We start from the raw sequence: 19,468 nt of genomic DNA, 5'->3' as shown, positions 1-19,468 counted from the left end.
TGCTTAAGAGGGCAAAATATGTGAGTCTCTCCTTTCTACATCCTCTGTGTTAAATTGCCATCGGCCTGCAGCACAGCTCCAGTTATGTTAAGCATTCAGCGCTGTCATCAGTGGGCAGTGATGTTCATCACCACAGCTGTGGCACACAGATACAGTTTGTCGTAACTACATAATATGGAGTGAAAAATTATTTACTAACATGACATGAAGGGCCCTGGTCGTTCTGTTTTCCTAGTAGGGCTTTGATTATTCAGTTGTCCCCAGAGAAGACCAGTGAGCGCCTGTCAATACCCTCCCCATTAACAGGACAGTTGTCAGTATTATTTTTGACTTTGACAATAATCTATATTTTTTTATGTAGTTGCTTCTCCAATACATGCTACCATTTCTCTTCTTCTTTTTCTTCCATATATGGTACTGCTGTGCCTGGGTCACGGCACTCTTCAATAGCTGTAATCTTCTCATTTACTTATGGTGAACTAAGATTGATGTTGGTAGAGACAGGCGAAGTGTGTGAGGTGTGTTTGAGAGGGAGAAAGAGTGGACATTGACAATAGTAAATGTAAGCTAGTTGTGAGGCCATATATGTACTGTATAGGCTCAAACCAGAACAGGAAATAAGCACTAAGCACATCAATGCACTTGCTCACCTTATAGTCTCTCCTATAGAATTTGCACCACAGAGGCAATGCATCATATCTTCAGACTGTTTAGTAATTCCAGCATGATGTGTATTGACCATCCCCTGACAGCGTGGAGTGATAGAGGAGAGGTGAAAACATCCAAACAGAGAAAGGTGAAGTGAAAGGTGAAGGCACCGACAAAGTGGAGAGACAAGAAGGGAAAAAGGGAGAGAGAGCATTTAGAGAAATCTAGTTTCAGCTTGCAGCAGCACGGTTTCCGGCTGTGGAGCCAAGCAGAGAAACATTATGCTCTACAATGATGCTCAACGCATTGATCTGGAAGTCTCTTGATGTCTCTGCTGGCTCTGAGATTACATGGATTCTGTCTCTCCTCTCACTATCACCTTATTCCTGTCATTTTCACAAACTGCATTTGCATTTATTTAACTTTAAATACCCAGCATACATGTGCACAGCAAGGCATACAAATAAAGTGCTGAAACAGTAAAAAAATTAAAAATAATAAAAATAATAGAACAATTAATCAATGCATCTAAGATACAATTTGTGAATAACAGCTGGGGATAATTACATACCCATGGCCATCGTGCTGAACCTCACCCCAAGTTAGGCTAGCTTTTCCATTGCAGTTTTATACCTGGTATCTTTTGATTGTCAACATTGCCTGTTGCCTTAAGGAGTCCATCTCTGCGTAACCTTTAGATTGTGATGTGATTCTCTTCTTGATCATCATCACACTTGCAGTCACTAAGAGCTGAGGATCACAAAAGTTTGATCAACTTCACAGATGCACAGTTCTTTTTGTCTCTTTCAGTCTCATAGAAATCAAACCACATATACCACTCTAGTTAGCCACACTAGCTGCATGGTTCTATTGATGAAATTTTGTACCGGCATTCATGATTCTCAGAGGATGAATCCTACTCACTTTCATGATCCCTGACTTCTCCTCTAGTGCCACCACAAGGTTGAAATATTTGTTTTTTTTATTAAAATCTCAACAACGACTGAATGAATTGCCATGACATATTCATGTCCCCCTCAGGATAAACTATAATATAACTTAACTGATCCTTAACTTCAGCCTCAGCTGTACATACTAATTAGCAAATGTTAGCATGCTAACATGCGAAACTACGATGGTACATGAAGAACAAGGTAAACATTATTCTTGCAAAACATCGGGTATGTGGGCATAGTCATTGTGAACATGTAAGCATAATGATGTTAGCATTTAGCTCAAAGCATCACTCAGAAGTATTGTTTAAACATATGTTTAAAACATGATTATCAATTTAGGTGAAATAATGTCAGTTTTATAGTCTGCCTTGTTGACACAATAGAAACAAGTGGAAATATCTTAACCAACTGCCAGGGGTTTTAAAATAAGATTTTAAGTTTCAATATGAGACCTAAGTTCCATGATAAAGAGGACAACATTTCTATTTATTGATCAAATATGCATCACATAGAAAAACAAGACACACACACACATACACTCACACACACACAGGAAATTTGCACTGTAGGTCAGCAAACATGATCTTTGGGAGCTGGTGACACTTCCTGCAAGACCCCCTCCAGCCAAACCTATCTTCATAATGATTATGTGCATTAGCAGCTAAATCAGGAGAGCTGCAGCCTTCCCAGTGTTTGTGTTGAACGATAAGCCTCTTTTGCCTACGGGAGGAACCGCTTCCATTTCCATTCGGCCTCCAGTCCTCTCCGTCAACCCAATGTGACCCTCACAGGAAGAGCTGCCGGCTGTAATGCTGTAATACTAGCCACCAGTCTCCAGGGAGAGAGACCAGGGGAGGCAGAAAGAGATGGAAAGATGAGGAGAGCGATGGATGGAGTGGCTGGAGTGGTTCCTGCCCCCCCCACCGGCTCATCGATCAATCAAATTGTTATGTTAGGTTATATGGATTCTATTTTACCCTCAAATTCAATTTTATCTTAACTATCTGTGACAATACTCCAATTATTAAAACTGTGTATTTTCTGTCTTGTGCTATGTAGACACACTTACCTGAATATCTACACTTAAAGTATCAACAGGTAATTTCCTTCCCCCCAATGAATCCCATTAGTTTCACAGTCCATGACTTCTCCAATGGTGTTTTTTAGCCATTCACATGATAATCTTTTTTCCGCAAACATTTTACGAAACAATCTATGAACAAAGAATAAGCATTTATGGCAAATAGAAAATCTTTATCCATGCTCTGCTGGACGTCGTTGGAATATAATACAAAAACACACATCACATTAAAATACTAGTTCAGCTGCAGGGACACCCTGAAAGAAAAGTAAGCTCTGATATGATTACATTTGCATTTGTTTGTTTGTTTGTTTTACATCACACAAGATCATTATCATTTAGCCTTCATTTCATCTTCATTATTTTTCTATATTTTATGCTCAGTGTAACAGAAAGTGCATTGATTGCCATGCACATTGTACATCGCAGAACACAGCTGGGTAAAGTGATCCATCAGTGATATTTGAGACACTTGAGACATCCACATACTCTCCCAGTACAGAGGCTGACTTTAAAAGAAAATTATCTGTTACTTCACCACCTTCTTTCTTGTGTTTCTCCTGCTCTAATATTATCCTTTTAAGGCATTTTATTGCAGTCACACTTGTGTTTCTCTGCTTTATATTACCATAGAAACACACATAAAAACTCATCTGGGCGGGTAGAAAGCTTAAACATGACTCTTTTTTTCTCTTTTTTCTTTCTCAGACTTCATGTTTGCAACTGTACAGAAATTGGACAGCATGCCTTTTAAAACATCACTGTCCTTCTTTGTCTGTCAAACCTACAGTGGGAGTCCTGATCTTTATCTTGCAGGTTATGTTGTCTCTTCAGTCAGCGCCTGTGTATTTATATTTCAGCTTCAAAACTTGGGTGCACACTGTGCAGTGGAATATTTCAGCATAGAGATTGTTGCACACTACATAGACACACAGGGCTGTGCCTAGTGGTGATTAGATTTTTGTGTGTATAGCAGTGCGATGACAAGACTTTATGAGTTTTTACTGGCAAGTAACCCCATCTACAGGGAGCTTCTCATCTTGTTCAACAGGACTCAGTTCCCTACTATTAGATCTGATCAGCCATGCTGCACTGTCTACCCTCCACTCAGACCCTATCTTCATATCACTCTCTTTTCTCTCTCTGTGCACTGTGTGTTGGGGGTGTTGTCTTTTTCTGAGGCATGGTTTGGCTGATGAGATATGGCAGCGATATAGAGAGCGTTCTACTTCTCCTTATTAGCACTGGAGCAGAGGGAAGGGAGGGGGGGCAGACTGCAGGATTGAGGGCGTCAGAGAAAAGGCTGAGGGATGACGTGACGAAAAACGAAGGAGCTTCAGTCTCTTTTTAAGACATGATTGCTCTGATTTTTATAGTACCAGTGGTTCTCCATGATTTAACACACTGCAACAAATCACATATATACTCATGGTTACTGCCGACCTTTTTCTAAAGCATATTAAAGATTTTTACATTAATTTCCCATCTTTCTGGAGGAAATTGGTTTCCACAGGGGAAATCTGTGGTATAAATATCAACCGGAGACACTCGTAAATGTATATGAAAGAGGTAATCCATTACACGGAACTATGTTTTGACTTTAGTTTTGACAGTTGTTGCATGATAAGGTAGTTAGCCAGTATTTTAGGTACCAAGGTATTTTAGCTACACTAGCAATATCTACCTCTTCCCTACCATGAGGAAAAATTTAGTTTGTCCAGTACTTGGTTGGTTTAAACCTGCAAATCTAATGGCATTCCCCATCACCCTCAGCTGCACTTTGAGTTGTGTGCTAGATGGTTTGGTTTAGTTTATTAGATTAGTTTTATTGGAAACATAGTAATATATTTATAAAATACAACATTTGTCAGGGAAAGAGTCTTGGACTTATTTTCATGCAAATGTGAACACTTGCATCCTCACATGCCAGCATTGTCTTTGTGAGCATGTTAGTATGCTGACATTAGCATTGAACACAAGGCAATGCTATGGCTTCTTGGATGGCTGTAGACTTTTGTCTTGTTGACACAAGAAACAAATTTACATCTTTCTGGAACACACAAAAGCCTGCCAATGCAAAAGACTCTCAAATTAGGGATGTTAATATGTTGGTGAATGCAAAGAGTTGTCAAAATGGTCTCACTTGCATGCTGTAATAACATTTCTTTGATAAAAAAGTAAAGGAAATGGTCAGGTTGCCACAAGTCTATTTTAGAAGCATACTGAAATGAGAACCAGAGAACCGATTATCACCTGGAAGGTAAGAAATCAATCTTAAGAACATATGTTATGTGCTGGAAAATGGTCAACATAATGTATGCAGTCTGTGCTTCAGGCAGAGATGGTCCCTCTAATTTCCTTATCCGTGTTGTGGTTAAGCTTACTTGCATAAATACACAAACTGAAATTCCCCTGTCTGCACTGACACACATGGACTGTATCCTCCCCCTATAAATTGGTAGGCTCAACAAATGTCTGCTCATGTGTAGGTTGTCACTGTAGGACATTGGCATAGGTGGTTGGATACAATTTTAGTTTTAAGCTACCAGCAGAAATTATTTTGTTATTATTCTGTCTCTCTTTTGATGTCTCTCTCTCTCGGTTTCTTTCTCCCTCTCTGGCTCTCTCCTCCTCCTTTCCAACTGTCCGTCCTCTCTAATCGGGCCTGGCTTTGCTTCGCCTCAGTGGCCACGTAAGGAGTGCCGAGCAGAAAGGATGGAAGAGAGGAGAGAGGGAGAGAGCCACAGAGGGGTAGAGGTTAGAGGGAAGATCATAATTGGGATGACATTTTCTTCCAATATAAAAAAAAAACAAGACCCCTGGTCTAATGATAGGATGGGTGTCTATATACCACAAAAGGTCATCTTTTTTCATGCGTCTGTGTTGTGTATGCTGTTCTGTGCTGCATAGCTTATTTATAATAACCATAAACACCTCACTGTCCAGTGAGCTCTTGACAAAGTACAACTTGACGATGACAAATGCATTATTAGGAATATTCCTTTACAATTTAAAGGTCCAGTGTGTAATATTTATGAGAATTTATGGACAGAAATGCAATATAAGATCTATAACTATGTTTTCAGTGGTGTATAAAGATCTTACATAATGAACCATTAAGTTTTCATTACCTTAGAATGAGAGAATTATATCTACATAACGGTGGGTTCCCCCTTCCACTGACGTCGCCATGTTGCGTCATCATGTTTCTACAGTAGCTGAAAACGGACAAACAGCACTACAGAGCATGTTTCTGGTAGAATTCAGGCAGTGTAGACACTCATCACTTTGGTGAATACGTAAGTTCAAAGAATAAGAAGTAGTAATAATACACAGCAGGGGTTGGCAAATAAATTTAGCATCAGAGCAATATTTTCAACTATTAAGTTCATTAAAGAAAACAATGTGCATTAAAGTTCATGTTTTGTCTTAAAACATTGCATCAAAGTACATTTAATGTGACTTTTTTGACACTGATGAAGAGAAATACACCCTCTCATGTCAGGGTGAAACCAGATCTTTACAAAGTGATCTCAATTAATAAGAAATATACTAAACAAAAAATGATTTTGGATATGTATTCACCCCATTTAAATCTGTATTTAGTAGCAGCACCTTTAGCAGCAATCACAACCTTGAGCCACTGCAGGACAAACATTGTCTTTAAGCCACTGTAGCTTTGGCATTATGCTAGGTGTCATTGTCTTTCTGGAATACAAATCTTCTCCCAAGTCACATGTTTCTTGCAGACCAGATCAGGTTTGTTCCACGATTTCTCTGTATAATCCTGCATTCATTACACCATCTACACTGCCAAGACTTCTTGGGCCTGCTGCAGAGATGAAGCAGCCCCACAGCATGTTGCTGAAAGCACCATACTTCACGGCAGGGATGCTATGTTTATGATGATGTGCAGTGTAATATGAAGTTTAGTCGGATGGCCAAAAAGCTCAATAGAAACTTCTTCTTTGTTGCTTCCAATTTCTACCCCCATAAAGCTGTGACTGGTGAAGCACCCGGCCAAGTGTTGTTTTATGCACAATCTCAAAACTCCTTCAGAGGTGCTTTGGCCTGCCTCACTTGTCTCCTTTTTGGACACACACTCATGTACAAATACAATGATTGATATAACTCTACTCCAAGGGATGTTCAGTGATTAGACAATTTCTTGGATCCATCCCTTGATTTTTGCTTTAGTGTCCTCACATTTACCCTTTTTATGGAGTTGCTCGGAGTCCCTCAATCTTCATGGTGAAGGTTTTGCAACAATACTGACTCAACCAAAACTTGGACCTTATACTGGTAACAATTGAAACCCCTTGACTACACAGAGGCGATCTCCATTTGACTAATTATATGACTTATGAAACCAATTGGCTGAACCAGTCATGACTGGTGACTTAGGTGACTGGCTCAGCTTAGGTGACTTTAAGGGTATATTTTTCTGTTGATTAGTGTCTTAAAGCCACGTTCAATCCCCTTTGATTAAACAATATAACATTTAAACTTTTTACAAGCACTTTATTAGTTACCCGTGTGTCTAAACAGTAGACATACACAACACTAACACTATAGTCTGGGTAGAATTTAAATGGTTATTGATATGCGCATTTGTTAAACTTAGGTTTAGATTTTCTTCTCTGTAGGTGTGTGTGTGTGTGTGTGTGTGTGGTGCTGGTGAATGTGTGAAATGTGCAAATGCACCAAAAAGGCTCCTTTCGCTACACATCAGTGGGTGATTGGCTCCCTGTGGTGTATCTTTGATTAGCCGGATAACAGGCTTCTGCAGCAGCTATAGAAACCGCGTGAGTGGCTCCGTCGCTTTCTTTCCGCCTCATCCTCTGTTCTTTAAAGACCACCGCTCTGTCTCTTCTTCCTCTCCTTCTCCATTTCTCTCTGTACATCTGTCACTTGCCTCCATTCTGCCTCGTTGCTACGCTGGTTCCCCTAGTTTAACAAGCTGCCAGGGGACTTACATGAGAGTACACCCCGAAATTTGTTGAAGGGATCTAAACAAGGAATGATTCATCCCCAGATGGCTCCATTTCCATCTTTTCCTTTCAGACTTTGAATTTTGGGAGCTTTAACGCCTGTCTCCACCTGTTATTTTTCTTTACCTTAGGAGCACTATTTAGTCCTCATGGAGAGCACTTTTAAAAAAGTCAAGTCATTTTTTCTGAGACAAAAATAAATGAGCATTCCATCAAAATAATTCAGTCTGAATTAAATTTGATGTGTCGTTTTAAAGTGATCATAACTATGGTAGAAACTTGACAGGCTGTAATGGACATCCACATTTTACCAGCTTGCATGAATATTTGCTACTTTCCATTTTCATGAGTTGGAAACACTTTTTTCCGTCTTCATTCACTCACTGCACAGCAAAATAGGTGTCAAAATCATCTTCACTCATTTGAATCAAAGTGAAGAAAATGTTTGCTGCCATTACATGAAAATATGAGTCCTGTCACAATTCTTTGTCTGCTCAGTAGTAAACATGTTGTTTCTCTGTCCACATGCTGAGATTCAGCTCTGGGGTATGTCAAATTCAAAGGATGATATGAATAGAGCTATTCTGTTTCCCTCTATCTATTATAGTGAAGGGAAACAAAAAGCTTTAAAAGCCCAGTGTACACACAACCTGCCCGTTCGTATTCATGCTTGTATTGCCTTGTGTCCATCAGATGTTTTGTTTGAAAGGACCCAGCTGTATGTTTTTGTTGGGTGTGGCTAAATTATGCACCTGTATTATTTTGATCCACATTGTTATTTGGCTATGATTTACAGTTAGTCACCCCACAGGGAAACTCACAGAATCAGGCTCAGGCAAGTTAACCATCTTTACAAACTGGCTAATAGCTGACAGAACTAACAACTTAAACTAAAGGGCTCATTTAAACTGAAATGGGCAGACAAGACCGAAGAAAGTTCAGAGTTAGGCTATCTGGCAAACATGTGAGTAGTGGCTGAGGAGCGTCTGCATACTGTGGTGGATTAGTGATGGGGAGCAGGTGTGCCAGCAGGAGAGTAGTAACTGGTATAGGCAGGAAGCACACAAAGGACCGCTGGTGGACAGCTGGAATAACGTGTCTGAAATGACAGAAGATGTTAGTAAAGTTAAAGGGTTAAACAGGTGAGGCAGAGGAAGTAGATGAAGATGGAAACTTGAAAAAGACCATTCTGGTTTCCATTATAGCACACTCATTTATTTTTGACTTGTTTTTTTCTCTCCCCCAAGGATACATTTAATTTTAATGGTCATTCAAATTAATTCCTATTTTATATCTTTTTATCAGTTTTGTTTTCCAAATTACAAAACTCTCCCCTCAAATTCAGCATTAACTATAAGTGGGCAGACATTGTATCAACTAATTCTTTAAGTGTGGAAAATCACGTAGGATCGTAAGACTTGCAGTTCTTAACCATGTGCTTGTACTGTTTGTTTTTTTCCTGCAGGACTTTCTCACAGACTTGATGATGTCAGAGGTGGATCGCTGCGGGGAGAACGAGCACCTCATCTTCAGAGAGAACACACTAGCGACAAAGGCCATAGAGGAATACCTCAAACTGGTGGGACAGAAGTACCTGCAGGACGCCCTCGGTGAGTGGAGCAGTGATCTGGAAAGGAGTGAAGGCGGAGGCTGTGATCTACTGCTTCTCATCTGAGAAAAGGCTGAAATAGTTTTGAAAGCAAAAAGACAAAAATTGCTGTTCAAAGTTACCCTTTTCATGTATTTCTTCTTTCTATATTCGTTTGTCCTCATGGAAAAGGTTTAAATAACTGAAGCATCAGTACAATATATGTAGTAGCTACAGTATACAGCTAAGCAATCATCAAAGGCAGTAGAGATCAAATGCATCAGTCCCCTCCTCCCAAGAATCATTTTGACAGCGAGACAACTGAAGCAACTCTTCCGTCATCTCAAGTTTTGTTTTTGTCTGGCTTTGGCGGGCCTTGTTGGAATTCTAAACCACATACAGGATCAGCTTTGTAGATGATAATTATGAGGTGATTGTTTGACCCCCCCCCCCTACAATGTTAGTCCAAGGTTAGATCGAGTGTGTTTGTCCGTGTGCAGTCCTAACAATAAGCACTCTGTATGCACTGTGTGCTTTTCTCCCTCGCTGTGTTGGAAATGTACACAGCGGTAGTTTAATCTACAAACGGCACACATCCTTCCTGGCACTTATCACATCTTTCTCTGTATGCTGCTAATATTAATGCTCAGTGTGTGTGTTTATGTCGTTGTAGATGTGTGTGTTTTTGTGTGTCTTTTTGGCTGTCTTTGCGGCTAGAAATGCTGCCCGTTTCTTTGCATGTCTCTCAGAGTGGATTCAGAAATATTGAGGGACTGGTAAATTATGCATTACTGTTTTTGATGGAGTTTTTATTGTTTAACGTCTGGCTAAACTATTGAATTCACTGAAACTGCGACGACGGGCATCACAAGGACAGACATGGGCTTCCTTTACAGGCTTCTAACTCTATGAGATTGTAGCAGTAATGGTCTGTCTTTTATCCGAATGGAGGTAACAAAAATTACACTGTTATTTTTGCCACCATTTTTGTGAGTGTGAACCTAGTTTGGTTTCCAAGAATCTTCTAGGTCTGTCAGTGTCAATGAGTTTGTTGTCACAGGTCAAACTAGAGCAAGATCTGTCTTGAAAAGTAATTCTTTTTAGTTTATGGTTCAGCCTACTAGAATCTCAGGGGCAATATATAACTCTGTTCCCTGTAGCTTTGGCATCTTATTCTTTCTCTGTCCTGGCTCAGCTCAGCTCAGCAGGACTTTGTAACCACTATAAATCACAAACACAAATTGAAAGCACTGTCACAGTACTGTCACAGAAAAGGGACCACTCAAAATTGTTCCCTTTGCCCTGTTGTATTTGTTCCTTAATGTCTTAAAAATGTAACTCTTTGTTTTTTTCAGGTGAGTTCATCAAGGCTCTGTATGAGTCAGATGAGAACTGTGAGGTGGATCCGTCCAAGTGTTCGTCAGGTGACCTGCCAGAACACCAGAGTAACCTGAAGATGTGCTGCGAGCTGGCCTTCTGCAAAATCATCAACTCATACTGGTGAACACTGGAACGCAGCTTTGAGCTTTTTTTAATTTGCTGTTCAAAAAAGTATCACTGACATTTGCTGTAGCTTTCAAGGCCAGGAGTTTCTAATGGCACATTCTGTACCTCTTAACAATATCCAGCCGTCGCCATAATTATGTCCATTCTGCTTTATTACGTGTGATACAATAGAAACGAGATAGCATCAACATATCCTATTTCAAGTATTGCCACCTGGACAGACTTTAATTCCAAAGCATCTTAATCACAATTAAAACAATGATGTTGAGGGGACTTTCAATTGTGTTGCATGACAGTTAGCCGCAGTTTATAAAAAGAAAATACTCTCTTGTTCTGAACTTTTTTTAAAGCAACTTGAGTACAACTTCAAGAATAAGACACATTTATCAACCAACTCACTCTTATACAGCAAGGTGTGAGAGTAACCTTTAAGAGCAATTCTCAAGGTATCAGGTGATCAGAGACAAGGATTTCATTTCCAAAAGTTAATTTTATTTGTGTAAAATGTTTCATTATTAATACCTATTATTAATAACTAATAATAACTAATAATTAACATGTGAAATGAACAATAATCCAATATATTGATACAATATAAATAAAGATATTTTAAAGGAAGGGATGAAATTATGCTGAAATGAAAACAAAAGAAATCAAACTGGAGATGCAAAGAATAATGTCTCATAGTATTTTGCTGAATAATGACAATTTAGTACCACATTAACACGTGCAGACAATAAAGATGTATGGGAAGTGATTGCAATCAAGTCAGTAGCAGCTTTATTCTTGCCGTTTTCACCCTTGACAAATGCAGAAAATAAAAGGAAAAGTGGCATCAGATGCAAATAATATGCTAAACCTACCCTGTTCTAAATTATGCGTATTGCTTCAGCTAACGTGTTATTATTCATCGTGGCCAGTTTTTCGCAATCACTCTCAAACATGTCTCATGTTTCTGTATTGCAGTCCCAAATTATGGTTTGGGAATATATATAAAGGAGAACAGGAAATCTGCCCAAAACAGACTGCTTTGACATAAAGGAACAGTCGACACAAGTTGAAATTGACAACTATTATTTTTGTTTTAAACACTTTTATGTCTTCCCCTTCTACTTCACACTATCAATTCCATGCATGTTGTGTGAGGTAAAGAAAACTTTTGGTCCTCTCTTAACACTTCTGCTCTGTCTCTTATTCTTGACAGTGTCTTTCCACGAGAACTGAAAGAGGTCTTTGCATCATGGCGTCAAGAATGCAGCAACCGGGGTCGACCAGACATCAGTGAGCGTTTGATCAGCGCGTCCTTGTTCCTGCGGTTTCTCTGTCCAGCCATCATGTCCCCCTCACTTTTCAATTTGATGCAAGAGTATCCCGATGACCGCACAGCGCGTACGCTCACGCTCATCGCTAAAGTCACCCAAAACCTGGCAAACTTCACCAAGTGAGTGTGTTTTTGGATCAAGGGATCACGTTACCCATGCCTAGCTTTTTATCAGAGAATTGTGGCATTTTCTAAAATGACACTTCTGCGTTACTCTTTGTGCCTTCTTCCCTTTCCTGTCCCGGCTTGCCATCAGATTTGGTAACAAGGAAGAGTACATGTCCTTCATGAACCAGTTCCTGGAGCACGAGTGGACCAACATGCAACGCTTCCTGCTCGAAATCTCAAACCCAGAGACAATCTCCAACACAGCAGGCTTTGAGGGGTACATCGACCTCGGCAGGGAACTCTCCACCCTGCACTCCCTCCTCTCTGAGGTGGTGTCCCAGATGGACCAGGTACTGAAGATGGCACACTGCATCAGCTGTCATCGGGACTTTTCTCTCACTCAGCTTTGCATTGTGCATCACTTTGGACAAAAGTGTCCCTCAGAAGCACATGCGTTTTCAGACATGAAGCTAAAATGCAGAATGAAAAATTTGCACATAATGTCTACAAACCGTTACGTCTGTGGGCAAAAATATTGATATGATGGACTGAAGTTTTTCCAATATTTTAAAGGGCATTTATTGTTTCATAAGGATACTGACATTATACAGAGACTTGCGAAAAGAATGATGGTAACTGATGGTAAGCTGTGCTTTCATTGCACAGCATGATACAGTGCAGGATTCACTATTCCACATTCAGTAGAAAACAAATCAAAATCAGATATAGCAATTTTGACCAAATGTACTGAAAATTGCAATGCTTTTGTTTCTATTACCATTATATAGAGAAATAGGTACATAGATCTTTTGTAGACTTCATAAAGGATAGATTCAACTGTTTACAGAGGGACCAAAGGTCTTCTGTGCATCATCACAAGCTTCGGGATTCATGCTTAGAATACATTAGGATGTTTATCGTACATCAGTCAATAATTTATTATTGCATTACATAAACAGTGCACAAGGGGAAAACACTGTGAAGCCTCAGAGGCTGGGTGAGGCATATTAATGGATTTACAAGGACATTTACATTAGCTCTGGTAGCAGATGGGAAGCTGGTAATAATTAGATAAAGGGCAGATTCATGTGGTTTTTCCACCAGCTTTCATCCAGCTCTCTGAAACCTTGTCTTTCAATAATTCAGAAATCACAGAGTCTGGTTGATACTCCAGTCCATTAGACTGGCCAGCCTATTTCATTATTCAGTATGTTGTCTGAATAAGAGAGTTGATTGCATGGCATAGGAAAAACAACTTGGTCTAAAAAGTATGCAAATTTCAAATTCAACAAAACAGCATGTAAATGAAATCCAATTACTGTCTTAACTGAAGTGGTCCAGAGTGAAATTTCATTTGGCTTTAAAAAAAAATGAATTGTGTCTCATTCTTCAGAGTGCAGCCTCCAAGCTGGGTCCTCTGCCCAGAATCCTGCGTGAGGTGAACACAGCTCTGTCTAACCCGTCTAGTGTCCAGATGACACCCGGACAGTCCTCAGAGCATATGGGCTCACCTCCCGCTGAGGCCGGCTGCAGTATATCGACCGGCCTGCAAAAGATGGTCATAGACAATGACCTTTCAGGGTAAGAAATATTTAAGATCTCATCTAGTACACACACACACACACACACCAAGTGTATTAATTTATGTAGATGACGCTGTTTTATATATTATTTTTTAAGCATGAATAGAGAATTGGAAAGTAATTAGATGCAGCGTGTGAAAAACAGGGATCACAGATCCTTTAATCAACATCTGGAAACCCATGAAAACCTCAGATTCTAATTTTCTGGGGGTCTCAAAGATTAAGCTTAATGATTCATTTTCTATTTATCTATGTTGGAAAGTTTATTTCCATGTGGAGCTGTTAAAGTGAGCAGCACAGAAAACGCATCTGACAGTGAATAGGCAGCTAATGTATTTTGTTGCTGCAGCAATTAATACATTTAAACTCTGTGGTTCTGCTCCTCCTCTGCATATTTAAAAAGCCTCATTTCACTCTTTGAAGTGCAATAAATATAAATGACTTCATGTACAAAATATCCGCCCTTATTTATCTATTGGAAAAAGTAAAATGTCCCTGAACAGTCTAAATATCACTCAACAAACAAATCAAAAAATGTGTGGTTATGCACCAACTTAGATAAACTTGAAACCTTTGGAAAAGCTCACCTGTTTTAGAAGGTCGGTTATCATTACATGCCAGTGGAGGACGCGTTTACTTCCACAATCTGCACACATATCTGTGTTTATTTACAGTATTTCTGTCATTTACTTATTCCCAGGCCATTGTGGCACCCTACAGTGCCCTTTTTTTGCTTTTGCCTTCAGTGCATAGTGCCAGCAGCCAGCTCTTGCTGTATTTGATTACAGGTCGGGCCTTGAAGGGATTTAGAGGCTACTTGTGGAACAGGTCCATTCGGGGGAAACAAATTTCAACACAAAATTGTCACGGGACTCACCAATAGTAAAGCCAACGCTGATAATATATACCCGTTGTTCTTCATCTAGAGTGTGTTCTCAGACTACCAGTTCTGCTGAGTGTTAATGTTTGTCAGCTGTGAGAGTGTCACCCCTGCTCAGCCTCATGAAGCCTCCTTTACTCTCCTGTAGATGGATACACACTCAGACAGCGCCTTATCTCACTTATCTCCTGTCCTCTCACTCCCTCGCAGAACAATGGCAAGGTGACACTTTAAAAAGATTAACATGAAGGCACAGGGACCGACAGGATGTATGATTGTATGATTAATAGCCAGACAAACTGTGCTTCATAAACACCAGTAAACACAATGCCAGAACACAGGCAGGCAGATGAGGTCATACTGGAGAATACAGGAAGATGAGACAACAGCAGAAAACTGGTCAGACAGCTGGTATCATTATGCTAATCAGGCCCAGGATCAATGGGATCAAACTAATTAATGTATGTCCATATATGACCTGATGTCAGAGCCTACCATCTTCACGTTACTCATGTTATCACAATAACTGTTTGCTCATTTATTGACGTATGTGTGTCAGTGTCTGTGTATGTGTGTGGTGTATCCTCATCAACAAGCTGTGCGACTGAAACAGCATTCGAGTGAGCTCACAATTCTCACTTTAATTGCTTCTCATCCACCAACCAGTGACATGAAAAGCAGGAGAAAGAAAAGGAGACAGTGCAGAGATTGAGGAAGGGAAGAAATTGAGCAGAATAAAGAGGAGACAGAAGTTAGGAGGGAAGGGTAATGGAACAGAGGGATAAGGACACAGAAAGAGGGAGGAGATGAGCGTGATGTGAATGATAGAGATTATTGGAAGATAAATCACGGCTGTCAAGGTAATGGTCTTCTGGCAATACAGCCTCCATCTGCAGGGTGAAGGGAAGGAAGAAAGGGAAGGTGAGGGGACAAAGCAAATAAGTGCAGGGGCCACACATCTTCAAAATTATATTTATTACAGTATTCAGAAGTTTTAGGTTACCCAATTTAAAAAACAATTTGTGGTTTTGAGACTAGGTACACTATGTATGGTTCGAACCACGGTAGTCCCGTGTGGAGTTTGCACATTCCCCACATTCCTTGTCTGCGTGGGTTTCCACCAGGTGCTCCGGTTTCCCCCAAATGTTCTCCATTCATTCTCTGCATTTAACTACTTGAGGCCCACTGCTGCACAGTGGCTGGCCACTGCTCCCTTGAGGGATGAGTTAAATGCAGAGAATGAACTTCACATGTACAGTATGTGTATGTGATAATAAAGTACCTTTTATTTTCTGCTATAGCCTTACTTGGTTTTGTATGACGAGTAGCTTATTGTGACTAATGTTCTTATATTTCACTGTATAAGGCATATTACTGATTCATTTTATTGACTCAATGATTCTTCTTCACTTGTGCTACTGTTACATTAGCTTACCATTTTAGCAAAACAAAAGGTTTTACTGCTGCTACAGCCTTACTAGGTCTGTTATAACAGGTAGCTTATGGTGGCTAATGTTAGCAAATTTTAGGCAGATGTTTAAATGTTCACTGTTTTTTTTAATCTTCTCCTGTTGTGCTACTGTGACTGTAGCATTTCAGCTAAATGCTAAACTACTCCAGTTTAGCATTTAGCAGTGGCTATTGTTAATCAAAAGTTAAATCATCTTGCTTCGGGTTTCTCTTAGGTTCCACTTTGAGGTTTTTCTAGTGAGAACTCTAATATGCCTTGCGTTGCTAATTAAAGCTTGAGTGACTGATCTTTCAGTGAATTTGTGACTGATCTTAATTGGCTAAGGTTCTAAAATGCATACCAAATTTACTTAATTGTTTGGTCTTTCTCTTTCAGATTAGTGGATTTCACCAGGTTACCCTCCCCTACCCCAGAAAATAAGGACCTATTCTTTGTGACACGGAGCTCAGGGATCCAGCCTTCCCCAGCACGAAGTTCAAGCTACTCTGAGACCAATGAACCTGACCTGGGCATGTCCAATGGCAGCAAGAGTCTGTCCATGGTGGACCTGCAGGACCCCCGCAGTCTGGAAGGTGGCCTGGGTCCCAGCTCCTCGGATGCCCTGGGTGAAGGCCCAGCCTCTGGAGTAGGCTGGTCAGCCAGAGTCCCACAGGGCAACATTCCTGGAGGTCCCACCCTGAGGAGGCCAGGCCAGACCCCCACCAGCCTGGCCACAGAAAGCACCCCAGGCCGACCCGCCCAGCTACTTGCCCCCCTGTCCTTCCAGAACCCAGTCTACCAGATGGCGGCCTGCCTGCCCATGTCCCCTCGCGGAATGACCGACTCGGGCTCAGAGTGCCACAGTTCTGTCAGTTCCCATAGCAACAATGAGGATGGACCAGCAGGAGGAAAGCACACCTTTTTGAACCATGGTGGAGGAGGAGGTGGAGGTGGGGGGAGCAGTGGGGACGAGTACACCAGGCGTTCAGGGGAGTTCAACCGCCGACAGCTGTCCCTCACAGAAACACAGCACCAGCCCGCCGTCCCCAGACAGAACAGTGCTGGCCCACAGCGGAGGATAGACCAACCTCCGCCCCAGAGCATTACTCGTGGCCGCACACCTCCGAATCTGCTCAGCAGTGGTCCCTACCCCCGCCCCTCATCTGGCAACATGATGACATCATCCCCCGACTGGCCTGGCAGCGGCGCTCGTTTACGACAGCAGTCCTCTTCCTCTAAAGGTGACAGTCCAGAGACCAAGCAGAGGGCTCAACACAAACAGGTATGGGACTCACACAGAGCCTCGACTGTAGCATGCACATCTTTAACTTAGAATAATTGTGGGTTATATTCATTAGAGGCATTATTTAAGCCAACTATAGCTGTCTCTGTCTATGTAATCACGTGAAATTATAGAAATAGAAACGGTTCCTGTTACAAAATGCCCATTTGTCTCATAGCATTTTGAAAAAGGCTGTGTGGGTGGACTCAGCACAGACACTTTGTACGTTGTGCCCTAATGAACTATAGTCATTGTGCGTGTAATAATAGTAATTTGCATACAGGCAACTCATCACTTCACCGCTGTTTTACTGGTCAAGTTTAATGGGCTGAGAATAAGAGTGGCGGAGGCACAATTAACATCTTATTAACTAGCAATAGATGTGCTCGCACGTGCACAAATGGCAGAAAACAGACCTCATGGATACAAACATACAGTAAATTTCTGGGTTAGTGTTTTGGGCTTTCCATTTAAAATTGGCACTTCCTTCAGTGCCTTTTTTGGTAAGTCTATGTTCATTATCGGCAGGTCAGGACTAAAGGATGTAATTAGGAACACTGGTCCGTTGTTGCCCGTGGTGACTGGCTGAAGGGGAGGGCATCTGCATATTAACCATAATACCTTGCTCTCCTCTCTATGCAATAATATGCAGGATTGCATTTAGGTTGCCTGACTTGCTGCACCAAACACATTCTTTCTTAACACATTCATTCTCGGTGACTGAAAAAGAAAAGCTTAGGTCCAGTACCTTAAAGCCACTATGTGGAGATATTTATGTGATTACAGCATTATTATTTTTTTATTCATGCTAGTGGCATGGCTCTACGGGTGGTAGTGTTGGTTGGTCACTCCACCACTTTGGTACAGACTTACATATTAGATCAGATGGATTGTAATGGATGAAATTTTACATGAAGATGGTCCCCAGAGCATGAATCCCAACAACTTTTGTGATCCAGTCATCCTTTCTCTAGCTCCACCAGCAGGTCAAAGGCTCCAGGCTCCACTTGTTCAGTGTCTGGACATTTACTATACAGTTTGGTTAACATTTCATACAGGCATTTATGGTTCCCAGATGAAGAGTCATACTGACATTTCTTCTAGTGCCACAATGAGATTGACATTTCTGGTTTTGAATGAACTCGACAACTGCTCAATACATCGCCATGAAATTTTGACCAGACATTTGTGTACCCCTCAGGATGAACTGTCTATTGTCTATCTTTTGCCATCATCAGGTCAAAATTAAAAACTAATTATAACCACCAGCCTCAGCTGTACTTTGCATTTGCTGCTAATTAGCAAATGTTAGCATGCTATGTGCTAAATTATTATACCTGTTGAACATCATGAACATCAGTATGTTAGCATTGTCACTGTGAGCATGTTAGCATGCTGATGTTAGCGTTTAGCTGTAGACTCTTAGTCTTTTTGGTAGAAGACTGAGAGTTTGAAAATGGTGCAGCCTATGCCCACTCACCTCAGCTGCCCTGGGTCAGTTCCCAGGACTGTAGGTTGACTTCTTCATACTAAAACTGGGGGATGCCAAAGTTAGAAACTTTATAAATTCTACATAGTGGCTTTAAGTTCTGTTTCCTCCTCAGAGTAGTTTCATGTTATGGTTGAAAATAATATATTTTCTATTAAACAGCTTGATCTTGATTATAAATGAATGTGGATTTATATCTTAATTGAATGTGTTTGGAGTAAAGTTTTCTTAGAGGTTGTCCATTAATTGATATCAGTTACAAATTAAGTTAATAAAGCCAACAACAAAGTAAAGTGATGATGCACTTTATTTGTAGGCTGGCAAACTTTATTTTCATCTGTTTCATCCATTGATTTTGTCCATTTGCAGATATTCAGATTCACATATGTCAGCCTTTTCAAAAGCCCTTAATGCTAATGGGTGTGTTGGACTATAAAGACATCCTACGTTTCCTCTCATGTACTGTAACAGCCCACAGCCACACTCTCTACTCAACTGGCAGAAACACACACACACACACCTTAACTGCTAGTATCTGCCTCCAGGCTGATTTAAATGTCATTCTTAATCTTATAGTATTTATCT

General features: G+C 40.6%; 1 protein-coding gene across 11 annotated transcripts in view; it reads left to right on the top strand.

The window, feature by feature from the left end:
- Positions 1 to 19,468, top strand: part of dab2ipb (DAB2 interacting protein b) — a 131,449-nt gene that overhangs the window by 101,078 nt on the left and 10,903 nt on the right. For all 11 annotated transcript variants that reach the window (XM_038733373.1, XM_038733368.1, XM_038733370.1 and 8 more), the window contains 6 exons: positions 9,142 to 9,286; positions 10,620 to 10,764; positions 11,975 to 12,211; positions 12,348 to 12,549; positions 13,593 to 13,780; positions 16,509 to 17,394. In XM_038733373.1, the coding sequence (XP_038589301.1) occupies positions 9,142 to 9,286; positions 10,620 to 10,764; positions 11,975 to 12,211; positions 12,348 to 12,549; positions 13,593 to 13,780; positions 16,509 to 17,394 (1,803 nt within the window). The remainder of the gene's footprint in view (positions 1 to 9,141; positions 9,287 to 10,619; positions 10,765 to 11,974; positions 12,212 to 12,347; positions 12,550 to 13,592; positions 13,781 to 16,508; positions 17,395 to 19,468) is intronic.

This window comes from Micropterus salmoides, unplaced genomic scaffold (assembly GCF_014851395.1).
Source record: "Micropterus salmoides isolate LMB-PRFRI ecotype aquatic unplaced genomic scaffold, ASM1485139v1 Ms_hic_scaffold_20, whole genome shotgun sequence".
Classification (NCBI taxonomy): domain Eukaryota; kingdom Metazoa; phylum Chordata; class Actinopteri; order Centrarchiformes; family Centrarchidae; genus Micropterus; species Micropterus salmoides.
Note: the sequence above shows the minus strand (reverse complement) of the source record. Positions and strands in the feature narration are given on the sequence as shown.